This window comes from Olea europaea, chromosome 23 (genome assembly GCF_002742605.1).
Source record: "Olea europaea var. sylvestris chromosome 23, O_europaea_v1, whole genome shotgun sequence".
Lineage (NCBI taxonomy): Eukaryota > Viridiplantae > Streptophyta > Magnoliopsida > Lamiales > Oleaceae > Olea > Olea europaea.
The window spans coordinates 1,280,547-1,306,996 of record NC_036259.1 but is presented as its reverse complement, the minus strand read 5'-3'; the positions used below and the strand labels follow the sequence as shown (position 1 = coordinate 1,306,996).

The 26,450-nt window shown below is 30.7% G+C and overlaps 1 protein-coding gene and 2 long non-coding RNA genes across 4 annotated transcripts; 2 read left to right on the top strand and 1 right to left on the bottom strand.

Moving 5' to 3' along the window:
- Window positions 1-3,062: 3,062 nt before the first annotated feature.
- Window positions 3,063-3,859, bottom strand: LOC111371874. Its single transcript, XM_022994032.1, has 2 exons — window positions 3,700-3,859; window positions 3,063-3,398 (listed from the first exon to the last, which is right to left on the bottom strand). The coding sequence occupies exons 1-2, from the start codon at window positions 3,839-3,841 to the stop codon at window positions 3,151-3,153; spliced, it is 390 nt and encodes a 129-aa protein (XP_022849800.1). The 5' UTR covers window positions 3,842-3,859; the 3' UTR covers window positions 3,063-3,150.
- Window positions 3,860-17,485: 13,626 nt separating this feature from the next.
- LOC111372086 lies at window positions 17,486-18,268 on the top strand. Its single transcript, XR_002698682.1, has 3 exons — window positions 17,486-17,524; window positions 17,631-17,698; window positions 18,146-18,268. It is a non-coding gene; the product is annotated as an uncharacterized LOC111372086 (long non-coding RNA).
- Window positions 18,269-24,518: 6,250 nt separating this feature from the next.
- Window positions 24,519-26,289, top strand: LOC111372085. 2 transcript variants are annotated; one of them, XR_002698681.1, is made up of 3 exons: window positions 24,519-24,812; window positions 25,190-25,574; window positions 26,024-26,289. It is a non-coding gene; the product is annotated as an uncharacterized LOC111372085 (long non-coding RNA). The 2 variants fall into 2 exon arrangements; XR_002698680.1 differs by lacking the exon at window positions 26,024-26,289 and having other exon boundaries at window positions 24,520-24,812; window positions 25,190-25,746.
- The last annotated feature ends 161 nt before the right edge of the window (window positions 26,290-26,450 follow it).

Sequence of the window (26,450 nt, the reverse complement as noted above, 5' to 3'; positions counted from 1 at the left end):
AATATATTCTCCAGAAAAATGGGGCTCGAACAAGCCTTAGTAGCATTTAAATCAAAATTAATAATTTTCTGCTTTTTAATATTCTTAAGTATTGTTACCCTCGAAAATCGACAGTCCACATCCCAACAGATATCCACTTATTTTTCTGTCCATGTATATGTTACCTGCACATTTGGACGGTCAAGTTAGGACTTGATAAGTGCACAAAAATATACTTTAATTATCAAAATCACGACGCCTAAATGCCAAAAAGTGAATAGGAATCATATGAATCAATTCTTGTTTTTTAAAAGTTGTCCTATTTATCTTAAAACAATTTCTAATCCAATTCTTGTGTTAAATTTCAAGTTTTTGATTCAAATGAAGAATGGAGTACAAAAGAAAAAGAAAAAAATATATATATATAGGCCCAGTGTCGCAGCGCTGGAAATCGGCACCGGGGATTCTGTCCACAGCAGAAAGTGCAGCGCCCACTGTTCTACTGTTGGGCAGAAACACAGGCTCCGCGGCACTTGTCGCGTAAAAATAAGGGAATTTTTTTTATTTTTTTTTTGACTCTTTTCTTTTCTTTCCCATTCAACTTGGATTTCTTTGGAGACTTGAAAGGATGAAAACACAACACAAAATATAATATTTCTAGGAGAAATCAGGACAAAACAAGAGATGAAGATCAAGAATTCCATGGAGAACTAAAAATTTCGGTGAAGTTGTGAAGGAATTCAATTGGGTTTGGCGATTTCAACATCACTTCATTCATATAATTAGATTTTCATTGCTGAATAATTCTAAAGTTTAGGCATTTCTTTCTTATATTTTGTTTTGGGATTTGTTTAGCGTTTATTAAATTTTTCGTAGATTCAGTTTCGCTTTTTTCTATCGAACAATTGAAATATTCATTGAGTTTTAATATCAATCATTTATTTTATTAGTGTGATTCATTAATGCTTTATGCTTCACGTATATGGTAATTTCTTGAAACATATTCCAATAACAAAAGTGAGAATGTATTATAAGAAGTTTAAACTTTGGAATTACTATTGGATTAAATTGGTATTGAATGTTATATCTTCCAACTACAGAACTAGGATATAAATCTCTTATTGAGTAAAAAGAATGAATTATTGATGTTGATTGGTCCAATCTAGTTGAGGGAATTCAGATACTTCACTATTTCATCCATTGATTTTTAAATTTTCATCCCATAAAAAACTTCTTTTCACATAACTCAAGAGAACCCTAATCTTTTGAATCCCTTAAGTAAATCAACTATCTCCTTGTGGAGTCGATACCCCAAAATTGTGCTACAAATATCAAATTATTTTTTGGACATAATTAAATTTTGGCACCATTGTCGGAGAAACGGTACAAGTGACTGAGGGATTTACTAGTAAAAGGGTGATTTCGTTCCTTTACCATTCTTTGGTTAATTTATTTTATTTATTGTTTTTTTTAATATCTCACATAGATTTGTTTTAATTAATACAATTATTATGTGTTTATAATTTGTCTAACTTGTAATGATGTTAAATGACCTAAATAAATTGTAGTGAACAACCACATATATAAACGAAATAAATTGGGGAAGACCACAACCATAGTCTTTTGCTGTAGAAGAAAAACATGTTGAAAATGTGTGTAAAATATGAAAATAGGCTTGGATCGGATGAATATGGCACTCGAGCATCAGGAGGGAGCCGCCCTGCCACTCGATCGTTTTGCTAGCACTAGGAGAATGCCAACTTCACTATTTTAGGCGTTCAAGTTCCAACTTAGCGTCAGGTAAGCATCATTGCTTCAAAAAGTCCTCCCTAATCTATATTTTAATCTCTTTAAGTCTAGTACAAATTTCAACTCTCAATTAGATTTTCAAATAGAACTTTAACAAGAATTTGCCTAATAAACTTCAAATAGAAATCTAAAATAGCATCCAAATTGAACTCTTCTTAAGTCAACTTTAATTAGAATTTCCAACTATCTTCTAAACACACACTAGTTCTAGCAAAACTCCACTTTGACACGAATTTCACTTCAATGAGTAAACTTAAAAAATTCTCCATTTGGAGACAAATTCCACTATAAGGAATAAACTTCAAATTCTTCAATGGTAATCACAAGCGAAATTCTCCATCAAAATTTTCAACTACAAATATTCTCTAGAACTCTGCCTTCCAACTAGAGCAAAACTCAATAACTGATATTAACAAAATTCTTCAGCTCCAAATCCACTCGAGTTCTTAAATATGTTGATTTTGTGTTTATAATTTGTTTAACTTGCAATGAGGTTAAACAACCTAACTAAATTGTAAAGAAAAGCCAATTATATATAGAGAACAAATAGGGGATGTCCATAACCATAGTCTTGGTGTTGTAAAAGGGAAAAAATGTTGAAAATGCGTGTAAAACGTGAAAATGGGCTTAGGCAGAATGAATATGGTGCTCAAGCACCAGGCGGATGCCACCTTCACTGTTTTGGGTGCTTGAGCTCCAGTTGAGCACTAAGCAAGCATAATTGCACCAAAAAGTCCACATTTGTCCATATCTTGATCTCATCAAATCCAACACAAATTTCAATTCCTAATTGGGATTTCAAATAGAACTTAAATTAGAATATGTCAAATAGATTTTGAATAACATTTCAAAATAGCATTCCAAATATAATTCTTCTTATGTTAACTTTAATTAGATTCTCAATTATCATCCAAATGGAATTCGGATCATACTCTTAATTCTAGCACGGTCCATGTTTTGCTCTTAGCTCTGGCGTCCAATTTTCTATGGTGACATGTGACTCACTTCAGCTGGTACATACTATATTGTGCAATCTGATTTTATTATTTTAGCCATGAATTCGACCATTTGTTTGATAATGTAGCACTTGCTTTAGAGGTAGATTGTAGTCCGTGCCACTATATTATTCCTAGTGATGAGAATGTTAGCATCCTTCACTATTCAAAATGTCCCCCTAATTCAAAATGTCAGCATCCTGCACTATTCGTGTTCTTTGTGAATATGTGTCAGACAGGTCACAAGTACTTGAGTGTGAAATCTATAAAATACGCAGCTCAATCTGATCACATGCACCATATATTAAGCCAAATTTATGTCATAATTCTACACAATATAAAAGAAACTGAATATTGAACTGAAAAATTAGGTTAATGGAAAGGGATAAACAAGGAGAGAAGATATGCTAAAACAAATTATGGTGGCTGATATGAAGAAAGAAGGCCTATGTAGAAATACTGAACTATTATCTGCATTGTGCCAATAAACTGTGTTTCCACCACAAGAACACCCTTTAGTTCTACGTGCCTTTTCTTTCCAGCCAATATTATCGTTTGTTGCCAAAAGTTTTCTTCCATCTGCATATGTTTCCCATTTGACAGTCCCATTTCTGCCTGCACGCAAATTAACTTGGAGATTCAGAAAAGAATTGATTTGATTTGATCCACACAATTCTTAATGTAAAGCATAAAGAAATAAATTATTCGTCTAAAATTTTAAGCAATAAGATGAAAAAATAAATAAATAAATAAAATAAAACAGAAGAGACAATGAAATGGTATTCAAGTCTTATCCCAACTCGTTTTCTTTACATGACACAATCCTTCAATGAAAACAGTAATAATAATAATCTAATTTAGACAACAAATGGACAGATTTAAGGTTTTATGTAAGATGCTTCAAAATAATTGTTACCGCGTTTTTCTGTTTCCAACAAGTTGTACGTTGGGAAATCCATATCTCTCTCCCTAATCATATGAGGATTTTCGAGAGCCAATCCCGGAACGACTTTAGCACATAGAAAGATAAATGTCCAGGCTAAATAAATGCTTTTCATTTTCAAGATAAATCGGGACAGAAGGAGAATGATTGCAAAATGGGTTTGGGATTTTTAGGGAAGAAGGCTTTTTATATAGGATAAAATAACACTTTAGAAAAGTGACTAAATTGTCATTCAAGATTAGAACCAAAATATTGGTAGTTATTGATCTTAAGGAGTATTCTTCCTTGCTTACTAATTAATTCCTTTTTTCCATCTTAGTCAATTAAGATTCTCCTTGATTCAAGTTGTTGGTTACTAATCAAAAGAATTGGATCATTACGAATTGGTCAGCAATTAGAATTCTAATAAACTATATATTTATCAATGACAAATTTAGATTGTTACTCTCATAAGTTGCTTTAACAATTGTTCTCAATTTCACTACATAAATGCTGAATGAACAAAGGAATTTTTAGTCCTGAATCTCCTATTCCGTTGGTAATAGCCTTAACGAACGGAAATTGCTTGTTAGTCCATCCGCACGGGAAACTCTCACTGCTAATTTACTAACGTATTAGAAACAAGAATTTCAGTTGCTGTTACCGTTATTTGTTCCAAAAACTACGCATAGAGAAAATCACCAATGGATTAAATGGAGAAAATTACCAACGTATAAAATTGTAGCTATATAGCATCACTTTTCTGTTGGTATTTTTTATTTGTTTACCATTGATTAAATTCATTGTTAATTTGAATTGCAAGTCCCACTTGCGAGTGAAGAAATAAAAAATGACGATTGAAATAGTGAAATAACGGTCAAGAAATTGATTTTTTGGAATGAAAAATTTCTATCAAACAAGGCCCAATTTGTTGTGAATTAAGACATTTAAGCTAAAAAAAATTGTAGACAAAAACCATCCAACTAAGGGTGTATGTAAAATTGCAAGTGTTTCTCATTTCACATGATATGATCGAACAACCATAAGTGATGTCAATGGATGCGCATTATCCATATAAAAATATTTTAAAACTTTCTCTGGATGTGAAGATTGATTAATAAATAATCCTTCTAAAAAATATTCAATCTGTGACCCAAGACAATTTGTTTTTCCCCAAATCTGTCATCTCAAATTTATTTTTCAAATAATCAGCAATTTTGTTGAGGTCTCCACAGGTTCCAATTAATTAATTTAAATCATCCAAAAAAAAAATTGCAATAATTGTAAATCTAATATTTGTTTTCTTTATGCAAACATATAGGCAAATATCGTAATTTTTATGTCATTCCGTTAACAAATATTCACTAAAGCAATTATACCACATGAGTCCATTTTATTTGGTCAATCATTACTTCAATTGATATATTCGATGAGTTTATTTTGATTCATCGCTATATGATATAGTATATCACGTGCAAAATTATTGTCGACAATTTTTTCCTTTTGATTTTATTTGTTTTTCCTTATTGAGACATCTCAAGTTTCATTATTTAAGGTACCTTAATCTTTTTTGAGGTTTTATAATTTGTTATATCTAAATACTCATCAACAGTATATGTTTTTTTAATGAGATAATCTTTGTTAAGTGCTGTATTTTCATTTGAAGATTTTTTGTAATAGAATCGAAAATTATCACGCTTTAAGCTTGTCATAGATATTACAAATATAATACTGACAAATTGTCCTCCTAGGACATCAATTTGTATCGGAGCATTTAAAATTGGTGCAAGAGATATTGTTTATCTCTTTGTTGAATAAATGTATCTAAATAAATTATTTTGCGAACTTATGGTTTGAATGATATTTTGCAAGGATTTAGATGATGATGTATTTATACATTATTTTCAACTTTATAGTTCCTCTCCCCTAAAGTTGAAAGAATTGTCTATCAATTTGACAATTATATTTCTAGTGTCATAAAATTTCGTCCAGTTGGGAAAAATGTTCAAACTATGTATTTATTATCAGCATTTTTTATTTTTTATCTCAGTGCATTGTGGTAATTCAATTTTACAATATACTCCACTATTAAAATAATTAAATGGAAAAATTAAGTTCTGACGATAAGTCAATTATAATATGAAGAACTATAATACTGGCATGATGTGTAATAGAATTTTCTAAACAAAAATGGAAAGTACTTTGTTCTCAATTAAATTAATTGGAGGCACTTAATAAACAATAATGTTAAACCATTTATTGACATTCTAACTAACACTTATTAAAATGTTGAGACTTATGCCCACTAGCATTAACAAGACACGGTCTTAATTATATAATCTGAAAAATATTCTCATAATTTAAAATTTGAGTAGTAATTTCACAAACTTTAGATTACAAACACCATGTAATCATTTAGTGTATGTATCAAATCTACTAGATAAAATAATATTTAGATAATCAATATAGAGGATGATGGGGCACAATTTATTACCTTAATTAATTTTCAGAAATATAGGGATTTCATTTTTTAGTTAGTGATTGTTAATGAAAAAATTTCATGAAAGATATCAAACATCATATAGGATTGAATTGAAGAATCTTTCGGTTCTTCATGCCAAATAATAAAGTCAAACTGAACTTTTAGTTCAATATAAGATGTAATTCGATGATTTAATTTCGAAGAATACGATTAAAGCTTATATAATCATATATCATTCAAATAATCAAACCAATCAATGTTTTCTTTGAAAATGTGCTACTTCGAGAGCACATTATCTTTAATTACTACTTCGTCAAAAGTAATAAATCAATATTCTTCTAAACCATTGAAAATTATAATTCATGCTCTTCAAGAGCGATAAATTAATATTCTTCTTGAATATTAATAATGTAGACAATCAATTTTTTAAAAATTACATCTCAGTGTTGAGTTGTTTAATTCATGTTCCTTATTATTTGGGATATCTGATATTTCGAAAGTACGTTATATTTTATTATTACTTCTGCAAAAGCAATAAATTAATATTTTTTTAGAATATTGAAAATAATATAAAAATAATATTGCACTCTTCAAGAGCAATAAACATAATATTCTTCTGAAATATTAATTATTATGTCGTGTTAATTTAGAAGCAGCACATGATAAATTATTAATTTAAAGTTTACAGAAGAACATCTAAAAATATTTTATTACCTATAGACATGATATGAATTTATGTAAGAAAATTAATTACAAAGTAAAAAAATCTTCCAAACATGCATGTGAATTGACTCCATTTATAGACATGCAAATGGGACGAGGTAATAATTATGCATATAATGAAAAAATCATTATAGATTGTGTACAAGCAAAAAAGCATAGAAATAGAAGAAGAAGCAGCCTCATTTTGATGCATATGTATGTAGAAAAATTCACATGTCACCAAATTAATTTTGGTACACGTAATGAATATTTATGTTATAAAAAATTACCACCTTCACAAAACTTTGAAAAATTAAGTTAACGTGCTGTGAAAAGAGAGAAAAAGATAAGAGATGGTAAAAGTCAATAAACTTCTGTGATTTATTAAGAACCAAAACCTTATATTTATAGGGAAAATCAGAGATACAACGGTAATAATTTTAATTGTTGTAGAGGTACAATTGTCATTTACTAATAAATTTATTATTCACAACAAAGAATGATATATCTAATTTTTCATTTTTTTCCCTATTTAACCAATAGACTTAAAAAAAAATTTGTCCGGGTCGACCAGATCAAGGTTTAATTGTCAATTTATCGAGTTTGATATCAATTTTTAAAGAAAGTGTTTCAATGCCCAATCGAACTGGATGCTAACCAAGTTCTTGATATTTTTCAATTGAACCGAAAGGTTTAGTTTGATTTTCAGAACATTGAAAATTACATTCATAGAAAAGGTACGCGGTTCATCGATTCATTACCTAAAGAAGTATTGGAATTAGTTTATTCTAATGTGTGTGGACCCTAAAATATGCCTGTGAGAGGAGGTTATAAGTATTTCATCACCTTTAACGAAGATTGCTCTAAATTAAGAATTATTTACCTAGTGGCTCAAAAAATTATATGCTTTTGAGAAATTCAAAGAGTATATGACTAAGGTTGAAATAAGAGTATTGTGACATTTCGATCATATTGAGGTGGCAAATATATTTTGGGAGAATTTAGGGACTACTTGATAGAAAATGATATTGTTTCTCAATTGATTCATAATTCTACCTATTGTATTTGGAGATATTTACTGAAGACAACTACATATATTCTCAATTTAGTTCCTTTTCTAAGTTTGTTCCCAATACGCTATTGAAATAGTAAAATATGCATAAATCTAGCTTGCATCATATTCGAGTTAGGTCTGTGTTTTGCTCTTAGTTCTGGCTTCCAAGTTTCTATGATGCAATGTGGCTCACTTCAGCTGGTATATATTACATACTGTACTATTTGATTTTATTAATTTGACAACTAATTCAACCATTTGTTTGATAATGTAGCAGTTACATTAGAGGTAGGCTGTGGTTTGTGTCACTATATTCCTAGTGATGAGAATGATAAGGCCCACATTTTAGTTTCATATCCTAAGGTGGATAGGAATTTATTTTCTTGGATGAATTGTATTCCATTATTTATTGCACATGTTGTTCAAGCGATCTAATTGAATGCGAATTTCATGTTGCCATCAAAATAATATGTACTCACAAATGTTGGGTTTCAGGAGCTTATGGATTTAAATCTAAGGAAAATTGTAGCAACGACCCTTGACCTATAACTTTCCCTTTTTTTTTTCCAGACTTTACTCTAATACTTAGTTTTTGTTATCCACAATTCCAAACTTTTCAAAAAGATGTATCTGCTATCCAAATGTAAGGAAACCGTTTATTCTATCGTCAGTTAGCCTAGAAAATGCAAAAATTGAATATTTTGACCATTTTAAGCATGGGCATTTTTGTCAATTCCATATTTCCTCTTTTAATGAGAAGAAAAGAAATAAAAATCACTATTCACCTCCCACTCAATCCCTACCCACCCCAACTCAGCCAAACTAGAAATCAACCCACCATCATCGTTTCTACAACCACCACCTCCCATTGTCTCCACAAACTAAAACCAATCGTCACTGCCACCATCACCATCACCATCACCATCAAACCTCCTGCTAAAACCAATTACTTCACCCTACCAAACCAAACAAACCAACCCAACTTCTTATCTGAAACTCAACCTGGGCCTTCCCTACAAAAGAAACGGTGCTGTCGTAGGAAAATCTTCACCGATATGATGTTAACACCCGCTTCTTGCTTCCGTGTCCCCTGCCCACACCCAAAACAGACCACTATTGAACTCCCCAATTCATCTTCCTACCAGTAGCACCGCAAATGCAAGTTACATCCATATCGACCTCGACAACGAGGTCCACGTAGAGGCCCTTATTCACATCCTCTGCCACATCCGTCGTAGTCGGCTCCCGAGCTTCAATGAGCGATAGAGCCCCAATTCAACCTAGATTCCTTCTAGGGCCAGTCTTGATATTGTCGGGGTAAGAGGCGAATTTCACAAATTAGGCCCCGGCAAAATCAACTTAAATGCAAAACCCAACAGTATATTATACGACCTATTGCTAACTTAAAACTAGCATTTAAACAACAACCAAATATATTATAAAAAATGATTTATATTATAAAATATCAAAACCAAAGATTTAATCATAGAGTTAAGGAACTTGTGCCAAGTGTGGAAGTGCAGATTAAGAAATCTGCATAATTGACTAAAGATTTATTATCAACTAAAATTAAACAAAAATATACACATAGATTAAAATACGACTTTCTATCCATTTTAAAGCGATTTAGATTGAAAGAATTATAAAATGTAGTAATATCTTCGCAAAGTTTTTGTACAAAAACAAGACGACGACATCTATCTTCACAAAGTTTTTGTGCAAAAATAAGACAACAACATGAATATTTATAGACACCTATTTATAAAATTCCTCAAATTCCACATCATTTTCAAGAAAATAAACCCCAAATTTAACCATTTTAGATCTTGTCTTCAATAAATTTACATCAAATCCCACACCATTGGATCTGGGCTATTTTGCCTTTTTTTGTGAAAAAAAAAATTGGGCTGAAATGAGGCCCCTTATGGTCTTCGGCCTGATCAGGACTGGCCATGATTCCTTCCTGCACTTAGAGGAATTTCAAAGAGTTTCCCATCCTTCACTGTAAATGTAGCATTACTCCAGACCCCTCATTTGCATTAGCAAAAATGTGTACAAATATTGAAGTTTTTTGAAGGGTCTCAAAGAAAATCATGTTTATAGAATAAGCAAAAGTCAGATTTCACTCCGGATTTGGTTTTTGAATTTCTGCAAATTTTGATTTGGCAAAGAATTGTAAAAATATCTCTAGATTTGATTTCTGGATTTTTGCAACTACACTTGTAGGTGGGCAAGTATAGGCAGAGGAGAAGATGCAGTGGGATTGGGAGAGGGAAGAGAGTGGTAGTATCATGGCCGTTGCTGATAAGGAGAAGAAGAAAATGACGAAAATGGGTGGTAGGCCAGATTTCTTTCCTTTCTCTCTCTCCCTTTTTTTTTTTGAGTTTAGTTGTTTTAATTATTAATAATATTTAGAAAAATACAAATATACCATTTTACCCCTTGTCTTGGAATGATTTTGTATCAAATTTTGTTGTGAATTTTTAGTTGTTGCACAATGTATTGTTAGTGTAGAGGAGCCGCAATTATAGATTGAATTAGGTAGAATGACAAATGCATCATTTTTACTCCAATTTCATTCTTCGTTAGAAAAGGGCATTTCTAGTAAAATGTTCTCTGGAGTCGATAATTAATGCACAAATGGAACTCGCCTACAATTCCAAGGATAAAAAATATGATTAAAATGGGGCAAAATCTCTCTGAGATAGGAATTTAGGGGATGTTTGGTGGAGATTAAAATTAGATTTTTAAATAGATTGTGATAGAAGTTTTTGAAAATGTTATTGAAAAGTCGTGGGATCCATGAATGATGTGATTTATATTAATTATTTGACTTTAACTTAAATTAAAATCAGATTTTATTCCATATCAAACGTGCTCTTAATCTTGTTTTGTGATGTTAAATCTTAGATAACAAATATATTGTCGTGTTAAGGGGCAGCCGGGGGAGTGGGGTCATGGGTTGGTCAAGTCCAACTTAATTTTTTTAAATGAAAAAATCAAATATTATTGTAAAATAATGAGATAATTATTAACGATTATTTAATATCATCATGATATATGGATAAGTCTTATCTAATTTAGAAGATATATTTTATTTTAATTGTAACTCTTATTTTGGACTCTATAAATATTGGGCATTGATTCATAATAATATACAATTGAGCTTTGACTCTCTATTTCTTCTCTTATTTTCATTTTTTCTTTAGTTTTATAACACGTTGTCAACATGAGTGTCGATTTTTTAAATTTAAAAACAAAGCGGTGAGCAACATTGTATTTGTCATTATCACTAACCAAAATCACTTTTGGACCGTGTGCACCACTTCTACACAAAACCGTACGCCTCCACTTTTTAACGATGTTTGTTTGGCTATTACTCGTTAAACAAATTTTTAATATCAAGATCTGATTATGAGACTGTTCAAATGCTTTTTTTCACGAGTTCTTTGCTTTATTTTTATGTATGTTTATAATTTTTCTAGATTACTGTTTATGTCATTAATTTGTTTAAATGCTTTTAGAGTCTTTTTATGTTTGTTTAACATATATGTTATTGTTGTCATTTAATTTTTAAATTAATAGTCTATCATGTTGATGTTCCTCGAGTAGCACAATATTAAAATTAATATTCCAGAAGAATATTATATGCTCCTAAAGAGCATAAATTATAATTTTCAATATTCCAAAAGAATATTGATATATTGCTTTTGAAGAAGCAATAGAGAAATTCAACGTGCTCCCGAAGTAGCATATATTTCGAAGAATATATTATTTAGAATAAGTGTTTATCCCTGAAAGAAACACCTGTAAATTATGTCAAGTTGATATTGACTATTTAATTAACTATTATGTGACGTTTAATCATATTCTTCAAAAGTAATTGTATTTTGTTTTGCTTTATTGTGTAATTAATCAAATGGCAAACATTACAAAACTTGAATTTGCTGCACTTAACATATCTGGCAAAAATGATCTATCATGGGTACTTGATGCTGATATCTATCTTATCTCAAAAGCTTGGAATAGACAATAAAAGAAGGAAACAATGAATCCTTGCAAGATTGTGCAAAAGCACTCATCTTCCTTTGTTACCATCTTCATGATAGATTAAAAATTGAATACCTTACTGAGAAAGATATTCAAAATCTTTGGAAAAAAATTAACTGAAATATTTGATCATCAGAAGATTATAGTCCTTCCCAAGGCTCGCAATGAGTGAATGTACATTCGTTTGCAAGACTTTAAAACTATTAGTGAGTACAATTTCGAATTGTTCAGAATATATTCAAAGTTAACTTTGTGTGGAGAAAAAATCACCGATGAAGATATGTTGGAGAAAACTTTTTCTACCTTTTCATACCTCAAATGTGTTCTTGCAGCAGCAATATCGTGAACATGATTTCAAAAAGTACTCAAAACTTATATCTTGCCTGCTAATAGTTGAACAAAATAATGAACTATTGATGAAAAATCATGGGTTACGTCCAACTGGTTCTGTACGATTTCCTGAAGCAAATGGTACTACATTTCTTGAAGCAAATGCAACATCAAAACAAAGATGTGGATGTGGACACCGACGTGCACGTAGATTAAATCATGGAAGAAATAATCAACTACGTTATCAACAACAAGGCAATAATTTCAAAAGGCACAAATCAAATGAAAGTAGTACATCTAGAAAGGAACACGAAGAAAGTTACTTCAGATATGGAATGAAAGTGCATTGGGCATGTAACTGTTGTACGGTAAAATATCTCGTGGATCTCTACCAAAAATCTGTTAAGGGCAAGGAAAAAGTTGAGATAAATTTTGCTGATTATGATGGTCCAATTAATGTGAATCATTTAGAAGTCTCCGATTTTTTTGTTGATCCAAATGGAAATATTGACCATTTGATTAAGGGTGGAGTGATGGAAGATATAGATTAGTTTATTCTCTGCGTCTCTAGTATTTCCTTTTATTTTGAAATATATTTTTACTTTTTGCATAAAAGTTTTGAACTTTATTATATATCATTAATTTCATAGTATTGAACTTTGTTAATCCTTTTTGAAATTTAAATTCAAGTTTTTTCAAATAAATTTACTTTTTTATTTACAAATTCAAGATGGATTGTCAAAACATATGCTTGATTGATAGTACAACTACATATACTATTCTTCAAGACAAAAAAATATTTTTTGGACTTAATATTAGCAGAAAATAATGTTAATACGATATCGGGTGGATCGAATATCGTTGAAGATCTTGTATTATTTTACCAAATAATACAAAATTATATGTTGACGATGCACTTTACTTCAGCAAATCAAGAAAAAATTTGCTTAGTTTTAAAGATATCCACTTCAATGGATATCATATTAAGACAAAGCAAGAAAAAAATGTTGAATATCTTTGCATAAATTCTTTTGTATCTTGCAAGAAGCAAATAAATGAAAATTTTCATGCACTTTCATCTGACATGTATTATACATTTATAAAAATGGTTGAATTAAATAATATCACGAACTAGAAGTTCGTTGACCTAAAAGGTTTTATATTTTGGCATGATCGACTTGGACATCCAGGAGTTGTAATGATGTGACGAATAATAAACAACTCACATGGACATCCTTTAAAGAATCAGAGGATTCTTTTACCTAATAATTATCTATGTATAGCTTGTTCGCAAGGCAAGTTAGTCATTAGACCTTCGATTACAAAGGTCAATATTGAGTCTCCAACTTTCTTAGAAATAATTCATGGAGATATATGTGGGCCAATACACCCACCATAATAATGTGATTTTAATAGATTATATGTTATCTCATAAATTATGGGATCGAAATAATGTTGTTATAGATAACATTTTCACCTTTAATGTGGCTCTTAATATTATGTAAAATGAAGATCCTGAACCATAGTCGATTAAAGACTGTCAAAATAGAAATGATTGGCTAAAATGAAAAGAAGCATATAGGTGGAATTGAGTTCTTTGGAGAAACGAAAAGTGTTTGGACCAGTTGTTTGAACACTTGAAAATGTAATCCATGTTGAATACAAATGGGTTTTTATATGAAAGGGAAATGAGAATAATGAAATTATAAGATACACAGCCCGACTCGTAGCTCAAGGTTTTCACAAGAACTAGGAATTGATTACGAGCAAACATATTGTCCCGTGATGGACACCATCACTTCTAGATTCATGATTATTTGATTGTATCACAAAAGCTTGATATGCGCCTTATGGATGCAGTAACTGCTTATTTGTACCGTTCACTTGATAGTGAAATATATATGAGAGTTCCTGAAGGACTTAAAGTGCCAGTAACAAATGATACATGCCTGAGAATCATGTTCTCAATTAAATTACAAAGATCATTATATGGATTGAAACAATCAGGATGTATGTGATATAATCGTCTTAGTAAATATTTGTTGAATGAGGGTTATAAAAATGATGATGTCTGCCCAAGTGTTTTTATAAAGAAAATATATATTTAATTTGCAATTGTGGTAGTTTATGTTAATGATTTAAATTTAATTGGAACTCCTAAAGAGCTCAATAAAACTACAGATTATTTGAAAAACGAATTTGAGAAGAAGGATTTGGGAAAAATCAAATTTTGTCTTTGACTATAGATTGAACATTTCACAGATGGATTATTCATTCACCAATCTACGTGTACAGAAAAAGTTTTAAAACGTTTTTATATAGATAATGCAGATTCATTGGCATCACCTATGGTTGTTCGATCACTTGATGTGAAAAAAGATCCATTTTGTACACTTGAAGATGGAGAAAATGTTCTTGGTCCTTNATCACCTATGGTTGTTCGATCACTTGATGTGAAAAAAGATCCATTTTGTACACTTGAAGATGGAGAAAATGTTCTTGGTCCTTAAATGCCATATCTAGTTGCAATTGGAGCATTAACTTATCTTACAAATTGCACTTGACCCGACGTAGCTTTTTCTGTAAATCTCCTTGCAAGATATAGCTCTACACCAACACTAAGATATTGGAATGTTGTTAAACATATTTTTCATTACCTTAAGGGCACAATTGATTTGGGATTATTTTATTCTCAAAAGTCAGGATCTGCTTTAGTGGGATATGCAGATACAAGTTATCTATCTGACCCACATAAAGTTAAATCATAAACATGTTGTGTGTTTACAAGTGGAAGAACAGCTATATCATGGAAATCTGTGAAACAATCTTTAACAGCTATATCCTCAAATCATTCTGAAATTATTGCAATCCATGAAACAGGCCGAGAATGTGTATGGTTGAGAAATATGACCCATCATATTCAAGCATCATGCAAGTTAACTTTAATAAAAGATAGTCCAATAATTTTATATGAAGACAATGCAACTCGTATTGCACAACTTAAAGGATGCTCTATCAAAGGTAACATGACGAAACATATTTTTCCAAAATCCTTTTATATGCATGAGTTTCAAAAGAATGGCGACATCGATATCCAACAAATTCGTTCAAGTGACAATGTGACCGATTTATTCACAAAAACATTATCAATATCTACATTCAAGAAATTGGTTCGAAGGATTGAAATACACCAACTCATATATCTTCAGTGATTTTCATCAAGGGGAGTAGTTGTACTCTTTCCTTAGTCTAGTTTTTGTCCTACTGAGTTTTCCTAGCAAAGTGTTAATGAGGCAGCATTTTCTTTATACACCAAAATATTGACAATCAATTGTACTCTTTTTTTCTTTGTTTGATTTTTTTCCACTGGATTTTTATTAAACAAGGTTTTCAACGAGGCAGTTATTGTACAAATAATCATCAAAAGGAGAGTGTTTTAAAATAATGAGATAATTATTGATGATTATTTAGTGTTATCGTGATATATGGATAAGTCTTATCTAATTTAGAAGATCTATTTTATTTCAATTATAACTCTTATTTTGGACCCCATAAATATAGGGCATTGATTCATAATAATACATAATTGATTTTTGACTCTTTATTTCTTTTCTTATTTTCTCACTTCCCTTTAGTTTTATAACAGATATATCTCATTCTCATTTTCTTCAATTATTCGTACAGGCTTGCTTCAGACCGTCACTCATCACCCCACATGGCCACCCTCCCCCGTCTACCTTCTACTCTCCCATCGGCATCGACTTAACTGCTCATGGCTATCTACCCCTTCTAAACGTAAAGCCTGAAGTGCATTCTAAATTCTAATTCTTCAAATCTATTTCCAGGCTATAACACTTTAGCCAACCCAATATTTGTTGTTCCCTTGGTTTTCAAAAGATGCTTTGAACCCTAATTTTCTTTACAGATTTTCAATCTTGAACTAATGAGGAAAATTTTCATTTTATGGGCCTTTTCTTGGTTCAGATCTGCTTTCTGATTGGGACTTGTTGAATAAATTAGTTTTTGATTCAGCTGTTCAAATATTGCAAATAGCGTAAATTGATGTAGGTAACTTGATGTTTGAATTTTGTGTGTATCGAAAAGTTTTGCTTTAGCTGAAATATATGTACGAGATTGATGCATTTGGTATTGGGATTAAAGGGAAGTCAGTGCCTTTCAAGAAGATTAGTGTTTTCTATCTTTTGATTTATATTCTTCTATTCTTGTGTTTATTGGTATTTGCATTGGTTGTTGAAATTTTTTTGAAGAAAAAGAAAAGGTAAAAAGGGAGAAAAAAGGAATCCTGGGTTGTTTTTGAGTGCTGATTAATGAAGGTCCAAGCCATGGGGTTGTTGGGACTTGGCTATATTGTGCTTGGTGATTATTTTTGAATTTACGGAGATTGGGAAAGTTCAGAGGAAGTCTTTTTTGGTGTGTGTTTGGCCCCCATTTTTGTCAAATTTTTCTGTCAAAACTCATTACCGTGCATAGACAAGACAATGTCAAAAATAGACAGAGGCAATATCATTTGTTGAGATTTGAAGACTAATTTGCCCTCAATGAAAGAATAAAATTCCAATTAAAGGGCAGGAAATGAAAATAATAAAATTCTGATTGAAGGACAAAAATGGGAAGATGCAAATGCCTAATTTCAAACAGAAGCCTAAAACGATTTAGGCCTCAGCTTTTGTCAGGGTGGCTATCTCATTTTCTAACACAGGGCCCACAATTGTTGACAAAAGGTTGGAAAAAAATGGAAAAAAAATGGGGGCCAAACATGTTACAACCGAATTCTTTTAGGTCAAAAATCAATTGTTGAATTGTCAAAGTCAAAGTCAAATAAGGACTAAAATGTAAGAAAGTATTTTATTGGGGTTATTTTATGATAAAAAAATATTTTGAGGGTTTAAGATGGATAAAAATTTTAAGTTTGGATTTATTTTTCAAAATTTGAAAGTTAAGGATTTAATACTTTATTATATGAAATTTAGTATGGCTAAATGTTATATTGTATGGAAGATGAGGGACTTACCTTGCAAAACCCCACTAATTTGACCATTTAAACCCAATTGCCATTACTTTACAGATATTTCTCATACCGAATCGGGCATAGAGGCTAAAGGAAAAGAAGAAAGAAAAGAAAAGAGAAAGGAGAAGAAAAAGAAGAAGAAAAAGAGGAGTAGAAAAAGGGAGGAAAATAGGTAGTTCAAGCTTGTTTTCATTCTCCTTTCTCTATATTTTCTTCAAGAGGTAAAGAATGATTTTATCTTAAATTTTTAGGGTTTTAACTTGTGGTATAAATTTCAGATTTAAGAGGCTAAGAGTACAAATTGGAGCTCAAGTTTGCTGATTCTTTAATCTCCAATTTCATTAAGGTAAGAATACCAATTTTTGGCAAACCCTAGATTTTAAATTGGATACTTGAGTAAGGATTAATTGTGAACATGATTATGGTGATGATATATTAACTTGAAAGAATGGATCTATGGAATAAGATGTAAATTAGATTGGTGCAAGTGGGAATTCAAGTTTCACTAGATTAGAATAAAGAATTGTTTTATGTTTGGGATGTAGGCAATTATGATAATTTAAAGATTAGTGAAATGCTAGAAGGTAGAATTTGTTTCAATTGTGAAGGAATAGGCAATTATGATAATTTAAAGATTAGTGAAATGCTAGAAGGTAGAATTTGTTTCAATTGTGAAGGAAACTAAAGAATTTATTCAAGTGCCGAAAAGTCAAGTTCTAAGATTTCATAATTAAATGTTAAGAGATACATAGTATGAGACTTGTTAAATTAGTTATTTTACATCGTATTTCAGGTGATGACGTGAAAGCTTGAGAAGGCTGGTCAATTTGACCAGATTGCTATCCATAGATCTGTGAGTGGAGAATCTACGTTTCCAAAAAGAATATTTTCTTTTTATTTTATAGAAGCATATTAATTGCATGAGATGCCTTATTTTCGAGAATTAGTAAATGAGCATGATTGTTTTGAAATTATGAGAAAATAATTGATGTGATTATCTTACTCTAGTACACTGAGGGGCTACGGTCATGTACTAGAGTCATGTATTTAACTCCTATACACTAAGGGGCTACAGCCGTGTGTAAGGGTAACTCTTATCCACTGAGGGGCTACGGTCGTGGGTAAAGGTATCCATTATACATTAAGGGGCTACAGCCGTGTATAAAGATGATTATGTTGTTTCCATCTTGTACATTGAGGGGCTACGACTGTGTACAGAGTATTGATCAGAAGGTTTATGTACGTATGATTTATAGCTTTCAGATCATTAGTAGATGTTTACACGGGATATATTTGATGTAAATTTTAATTATATAGAGGATTATTAGTCTTCAGCTTCCATTTACCCGTTTACAGTTCAACTTATGGATTTCAGATTATAGAGTTCAATTTATTTAGTTCTAAGAATAAAGTTTCCGGCTTATAATATTGAGCAACAACAATATTCCATAGATTTTCATGAATACTAGATTCTTTGTATTCGTTATACTTTGCAGTAATTAAGAACAAAGAATTTTATAATGCAGTCATGCTTAGTTGAAAGTGTTGCTAGATTTAAGCATTTTCCCAAACATTTAATAGAGATAGAATTATCAGGAAATATGCATAAATGGAAAAGTACACTTATTTTCAATCTATCCACTCACTGAGTTACAATCTCATATTTTGTTAACCTTTTTCCTTATCAGATAGCAGCCGAGTTGATAGAGCCTGTCGATCCACTGAATTGAGCCACACGTCATTAGTTGTATGTTTTACTTTATCAGATTAGGTAGTACCTGTTTCTTAGGTTACATGTAGTTTATTTTAGAAAAGGTTGTTATGAGATCACTATATGGTATATTTAGTACATTTGAGGATTGTTGATAGAAAAGCAAGTAAATTTTAAATTGTCAGTATTTTATTTTGAATAGTTTGGATTTTGAGGCACTAGCGTACTTGTTTTATATTATATGTACTGATTTGAGGAAATTGATCATCGATCAGGTGGTTTTAGTCCATATTTTAGAGGAGATTCTGTGAAAATTCTTTAAAATTTCCTCACAATCAGACAAGTCAAGGTTGCATTGGTGGTGGGTCTGGCACTTAGATGATATCTATCATCTGTGCATGACACGTGTCAGATCCATTACGTGATTCGGGTTTGGATTTTGAGGCACTAGCGTACTTGTTTTATATTATATGTACTGATTTGAGGAAATTGATCATCGATCAGGTGGTTTTAGTTCATATTTTAGAGGAGATTCTGTGAAAATTCTTTAAAATTTCCTCACAATCAGAAAAGTCAAGGTTGCATTGGTGGTGGGTCTGGCACTTAGATGATATCTATCATCTGTGCATGACACGTGTCAGATCCATTACGTGATTCGGAATGGGTCATATCAATTGGTATCAGAGCATGGTTCAGTGGTTGTTAAGATAAGTGGTTCATGAGTTTCTTTTTTTAGAATAGCATGTAATTAAGATTGTTAGTCGTGGCGTGGTGGCAGAACTCACAGGCTTCAATGTGGTATTTGAAACTCATATTGCCCTTGATAAAGAAGATATGGCAGCTAAGAAAGTAGAAGAATCTTTATTGATTTGAGCATAATAAGTATGAGGATGTTATTGATAATTATTCGATGGTAAGGAGAGTTGTCAGAGTTGTCATGTTGGCGCCATATTATATTTCTCTAGTATATTAATAATTGCGCTATATATCCAATAGGTAGTTAAGCAAAGAGTATAACTTTTCTTAGTAATGAGATTTTTTGGGTTATGAATTTCTTTTATGATTATTACAAGGAATGTTTTGTAGATGCCTTGAATAATAAATATTGTCTAATGTTGATATATGTATAATTGGAGACATTACAAGGTGAAATTATGATTATTTTATAAATATAAAGGATTGTGGTATTGTGAGAATTATCCTGGGAATTTGTAATTATATTTAGTATATGGAAGAAAATGCATGTATTAGAAAATCAAGATGTGGAGATATAATAAGAAATCTTGTTCATGACAGATATAATGAAATCATATGGAATGTCGATTCATGACGAAAATAGTGTTATTGAATATGTTTTACCTGGCGATTTTGAGTAAATTAATAGGACTATGGTTCCCTCCTTGTTGATTCAGGAACAATTAAGTATCTAGATCTGTACTTCAACTACCGTTGAAGGAAATATTAAGGGTTTACTCGGTTTGGGTGTATGAAAATAAGTTATGATGAATGAAAAATGAGAGAATATTTTTTTACAAATTCAAAAATGACTAGTATGTAAGTATATCAGTTGCAGGGATTTAATGGTTGACAATGTTATAAGCTATTAGGTTGGTACAAAGGTGTATGCTACCTAGTACTTAATAAGAGTGTAACATTGTCAGCTGTTAGGTTGGTACAAAGGTGTATGCTACCTAGTACTCAATAAGAGTGGAACAGTGAAAAGATACAAGTTTGGAATTAGAGTTTTAATGAGTTTGTAGGTTACCTATCTATATGCATTCGAAGGAATGGAGTACCATGTTGCCTAAATATTGAATTACATACAAGATTTTGTGATTTTTTAAATTTAGATATGGGTAAGTCTCTGTTATAATTTGCATGATAAATAAAATGGAATGATATTATGTGTAATTGATGACAATTATATGAGAAATCTTAATTATCTTGGGAAGCTAAATGATCAATAGCATTGTCGAAGATTATTGTGATTTGTAGCCACTCACATGGGAGGATAGAAATTAAGGTGATGTATATCTATATATATGACAAGAATCTCGTGGAGGATAGATGATGATATTATATCGAATATTGATCGGTAGAGAATAATGTGTTATTATGTATGTTATGCATCGAGGAAATTGACATTCATGTAGCTCTGATCATTTTGATTATTTATGGGCTATTTGATTATAAGTAATGTTAGAAAGGTATGGATAGACTTCACAAAGACTATTTATTGTGGGATAAACTGTTGTTGAAGGAAAATAATTATTTGATTTGTGCATTTATGTAAACTGGGTAAAAATGATATGAATGAAGTGAGTCTATGAAACACATTGATTTTCACTTTTGAATTATAGAAGAAGAATCATGCATTGAAGTAAAGGAAATGAAAAGAGGGGTTAGTATATCATCTTTCACATATAAGCATGTGTGGCTTGAAGAATGAAATGATGCTATGTAAATTATAGTATAAGAAAAGAATAAAGAATGGTAGAGTTGAAATTGATGGAGATTGAGAAATAAGAATACAATTTCTTAGTGGCAATTGATGTGTGAAAAATTCATGTGATAAATATGAAGATTATTATTTTGTGATGTTAAGAAAAATCGATATAAATAGATGTTTTAAATCCTACAATATAACTATAAATGACCAGGTTACATGATCATGACATAATCAGGTGACTAGCAAGTAAATGAAATTTATGGTTGTCCTGACAAAATAATGTGATGAGATATTTGGGTTATTAAGTTAATTAATTTTGTCACGGCTATTGGTTGTATTATTTTGTTATATTACGTACCATTTGTAAGCTTCGAGCTAAAATTTGGAAGTTAAGGTGAATTTGATGAATTTTTAGTGATGTAATTTTTTGACTAGTTTCGATTGTATTTTTGGATTTCATGAATAAAGTATTCCATTTTTATTGAGAACTATTCACTATGAAATAAATGGATGATATGTTGGATAATCTAAAGTATATGGTGATCGTCTAATGTAAATCTTCCGTGGAATGGTATCCTTTGGTTACATTATCTTGATTAAAGGTCCTTACGTAATTTACAAGAAGGCTTATGTGTTGACAATAAGTCAATGGTCTCTTTATGGAGTATGATTATAGATTATTATTGATTAAATGTTATTATTGTCTCTTCATAGAAAGAAAGAGCACCAACTTATGTGGGTTTGGGAATATAAAGGGTCTTTACTATCAGATTATATTATGAGAAAATATTTGTTTTCTATCTAAAGTTGATGAATGTTTGATATATGATAATGAACTATTTTTGGGTTTAGAAAGTATTTTGAGGTAAACTTATAAATTGTGGATTATAATATGGATTGTTGAAGAGGCATGATTAAGACATGATTTATAGTTGATTATATTGGGGTTGAAGTTAGGAATTGTGGTGTTATCACATTGCGAGAAACATCTATACTCATCTATCATTAGATTTTAAGGTATAAAGGGTCTTTACTATCAGATTATATTATGAGAAAATATTTGTTTTCTATCTAAAGTTGATGAATGTTTGATATATGATAATGATCTATTTTTGGGTTTAGAAAGTATTTTGAGTTAAACTTATAAATTATGGATTATAATATGGATTGTTGAAGAGGCATGATTAAGACATGATTTATAGTTGATTATATTGGGGTTGAAGTTAGGATTGTGGTGTTATCACATTGCGAGAAACATCTATACTCATCTATCATTAGATTTGAAGGTAAATTATTATTCAAAGGGTGAAAATTGAAGTTGTGCATAGATTATCATTGAGTGAAATAGAATTAAAGGAAAAGGACATCATATTGAGCTATCTCAATTGTTGTTGGGGATAGCTAGAATTTTAGAAAATCATGAACAATTGAGTTTTTGCAGGTATTGTCTATTTAGAATGGAAGTAATTACCCTCTAATATTTTTTTATTTTGGATTCCAAGAATATAGAATGGAGACAAAATGGTACTTAGATCATTGTCGATAGATTGATGAAGATTACAAGATTATATTCAAATGATACAGTTAGTTCATGAGATAAATTTATAAAATAGCATATAAATAAGAACATAATTGATATGGTGGAGTTTGAGTATCTATCTTTAACTTAGTTGATTGTCTATTTAGAATGGAAGTAATTACCCTCTAATATTTTTTTATTTTGGATTCCAAGAATATAGAATGGAGACAAAATGGTATTTAGATCATTGTCGATAGATTGATGAAGATTACAAGATTATATTCAAATGATACAGTTAGTTCATGAGATAAATTTATAAAATAGCATATAAATAAGAACATAATTGATATGGTGGAGTTTGAGTATCTATCTTTAACTTAGTTTTAAGGAGTTATATGACTAAATTACTTTGTGTAGTTTCTTTTAATAGAATGTCAGACACCATGAAGCAAGTTCAGAAGAGAGGTTATCAGCTATGGTTTCTTAATTAAAGGGAACTTGGATAATCGTTTATTTTTCATGGAGGTGGTATATAAGAAATAGATACAAGTGACGATAATTGATGCTATATATGATATTGGCATATTTCAAAGACTTGTTTATTTGGACGGTAGATGCAAAAGAAAATTATTAAGTCAATGACTACAAAGAAAGACTTTGATAAGAGAATAGTTCAAATCATGACATAAGGTGAAGATTTGAAGAACATGAAAAGTAGTATCTTAGATTGGGAAATGATCAAATTTTCTAAGAATTGGTAAAATGAAAAAGTTGAGAATATCATATATTAGTCTTTAAGATGTTATTTCAAAATTTGTGTCAATTGTTTAATGATGGATTTTACAACAGTTTAGTTGATATTTAAGAATGTATCGTCTATTTCTAAGGCTTAGTAGATTTCAAATGTAAATTATGAGTTAAGATTATTAGTGCAATTAAAGAGAGCTCGTCTTAATAGAGTTGAAAAGATATTGATATAGGAAAGGTCAAGGAAAATCCAAGGGCAAGAAAGAATGAATTCTGTGAAGTTAGATTGGGGTGGTAGTTAAATTGTGAGAATGCAATAAATGGAAGAGACATCATGGGCATATAAAGATCAAGTATGCTATGTGCTCTATATCTTGATATATTTGAATCCCAGTAGATTGAATTTTGAGGACGAAATTCTTTAAAGGAGGTAAGATTGTTACAACCGAATTCTTTTAGGTCAAAAATCAATGGTTGAATTGTCAAAGTCAAAGTCAAATAGGGACTAAATTGTAAGAAAGTATTTTATTGGGGTTATTTTATGATAAAAAATATTTTGAGGGTTTAAGATGGATAAAAAATTTAAGTTTGGATTTATTTTTCAAAATTTGGAAGTTAAGGATTTAATACTTTATTATATGAAATTTAGTATGGCTAAATGTTATATTATATGGAAGATGAGGGACTTACCTTGCAAAACCCCACTAATTTGACCATTTAAACCCAATTGCCATTACTTTATAGATATTTCTCATACCAAACCGGGCAGAGAGGCTGGAAACGGCAGAGGAGGAAAAGAAGAAAGAAAAGAAAAGAAAAAGAAGAAGAAAAAGAAGAGGAGAAAAAGGAAGGAAAATAGATAGTTCAAGCTTATTTCCATTCTCCTTTCTCTATATTTTCTTCAAGAGGTAAATGAATGATTTTATGTTAAATTTTTAGGGTTTTAACTTGTGGTATAAATTTCAGATTTAAGAGGCTAAGAGTACAAATTGGAGCTCAAGTTTGTTGATTCTTTAATCTCCAATTTCATTAAGGTAAGAATACTAATTTTTGGCAAACCCTAGATTTTAAATTGGATACTTGAGTAAGGATTAATTGTGAACATGATTATGGTGATGATCTATTAACTTGAAAGAATGGATCTATGGAATAAGATATAAATTAGATTGGTGCGAGTGGGAATTCAAGTTTCACTAGATTAGAATAAAGAATTGTTTTTATTTTTGGGATGTAGGCAATTATGATAATTTAAAGATTAGTGAAATGCTAGAAGGTAGAATTTGTTTCAATTGTGAAGGAAACTAAAGAATATATTCAAGTGCCGAAAAGTCAAGTTCTAAGATTTCATAATTAAATGTTAAGATACATAGTATGGGAGTTGTTAAATTAGTTATTTTACATCGTATTTCAGGTGATGACGTGAAAGCTTGACAAGGTTGGTCAATTTGACCAGATTGCTATCCATAGATCTATGAGTGGAGAATCTACGTTTCCAAAAAGAATATTTTCTTTTTATTTTATAGAAGCAAATTAATTACATGAGATGCCTTATTTTCTTACTCTAGTGCACCGAGGGGTTATGGCCATGTACTAGAGTCATGTATTTAACTCCTATACACTGAGGGGCTACAGCCGTGTGTAAGGGTATTTCTTATCCACTGAGGGGCTACGACCGTGGGTAAAGGTATCCATTATACATTAAGGGGCTACAGCCGTGTATAAAGATGATTATGTTGTTTCCATCTTGTACATTGAGGGGCTACGACTGTGTACAGAGTATTGATCAGAAGGTTTATGTACGTATGATTTATAGCTTTCAGATCATTAGTAGATGTTTACACGGGATATATTTGATGTAAATTTTAATTATATAGAGGATTATTAGTCTTCAGCTTCCATTTACCCGTTTACAGTTCAACTTATGGATTTCAGATTATAGAGTTCAATTTATTTAGTTCTAAGAATAAAGCTTCCGGCTTATAATATTGAGCAACAACAATATTCCATAGATTTTCATGAATACTAGATTCTTTGTATTCGTTATACTTTGCAGTAATTAAGAACAAAGAATTTTATAATGCAGTCATGCTTAGTTGAAAGTGTTGCTAGATTTAAGCATTTTCCCAAACATTTAATAGAGATAGAATTATCAGGAAATATGCATAAATGGAAAAGTACACTTATTTTCAATCTATCCATTCACTAAGTTGCAAGCTCATATTTTGTTAACCTTTTTCCTTATCAGATAGCATTCGAGTTGAGCAGTATTAGAGCCTGTCGATCCACTGAATTGAGCCACGCGTCATTAGTTGTATGGTCCACTTTATGATATTAGGTAGTACCTGTTTCTTAGGTTACATGTAGTTTATGTTAGAAAAGATTGTTATGAGATCACTATATGGTATATTTAGTACATTTGAGGATTGTTGATAGAAAAGCAAGTAAATTTCAAATTTTCAGTATTTTATTTTGAATAATTTGCATTTTGAGGCACTATTGTACTTGTTTTATATTATATGTATTGATTTGAGGAAATTGATTATATATCAGGTGGTTTTAGTCCATATTTTAGAGGAGACTCTATCAAAATTCTTTAAAATTTCCTAACAGGCAGACAAATCAAGGTTGTCTTGGTGGTGGGTCCGGCACTTAGCTAATATCTATTTTCGACT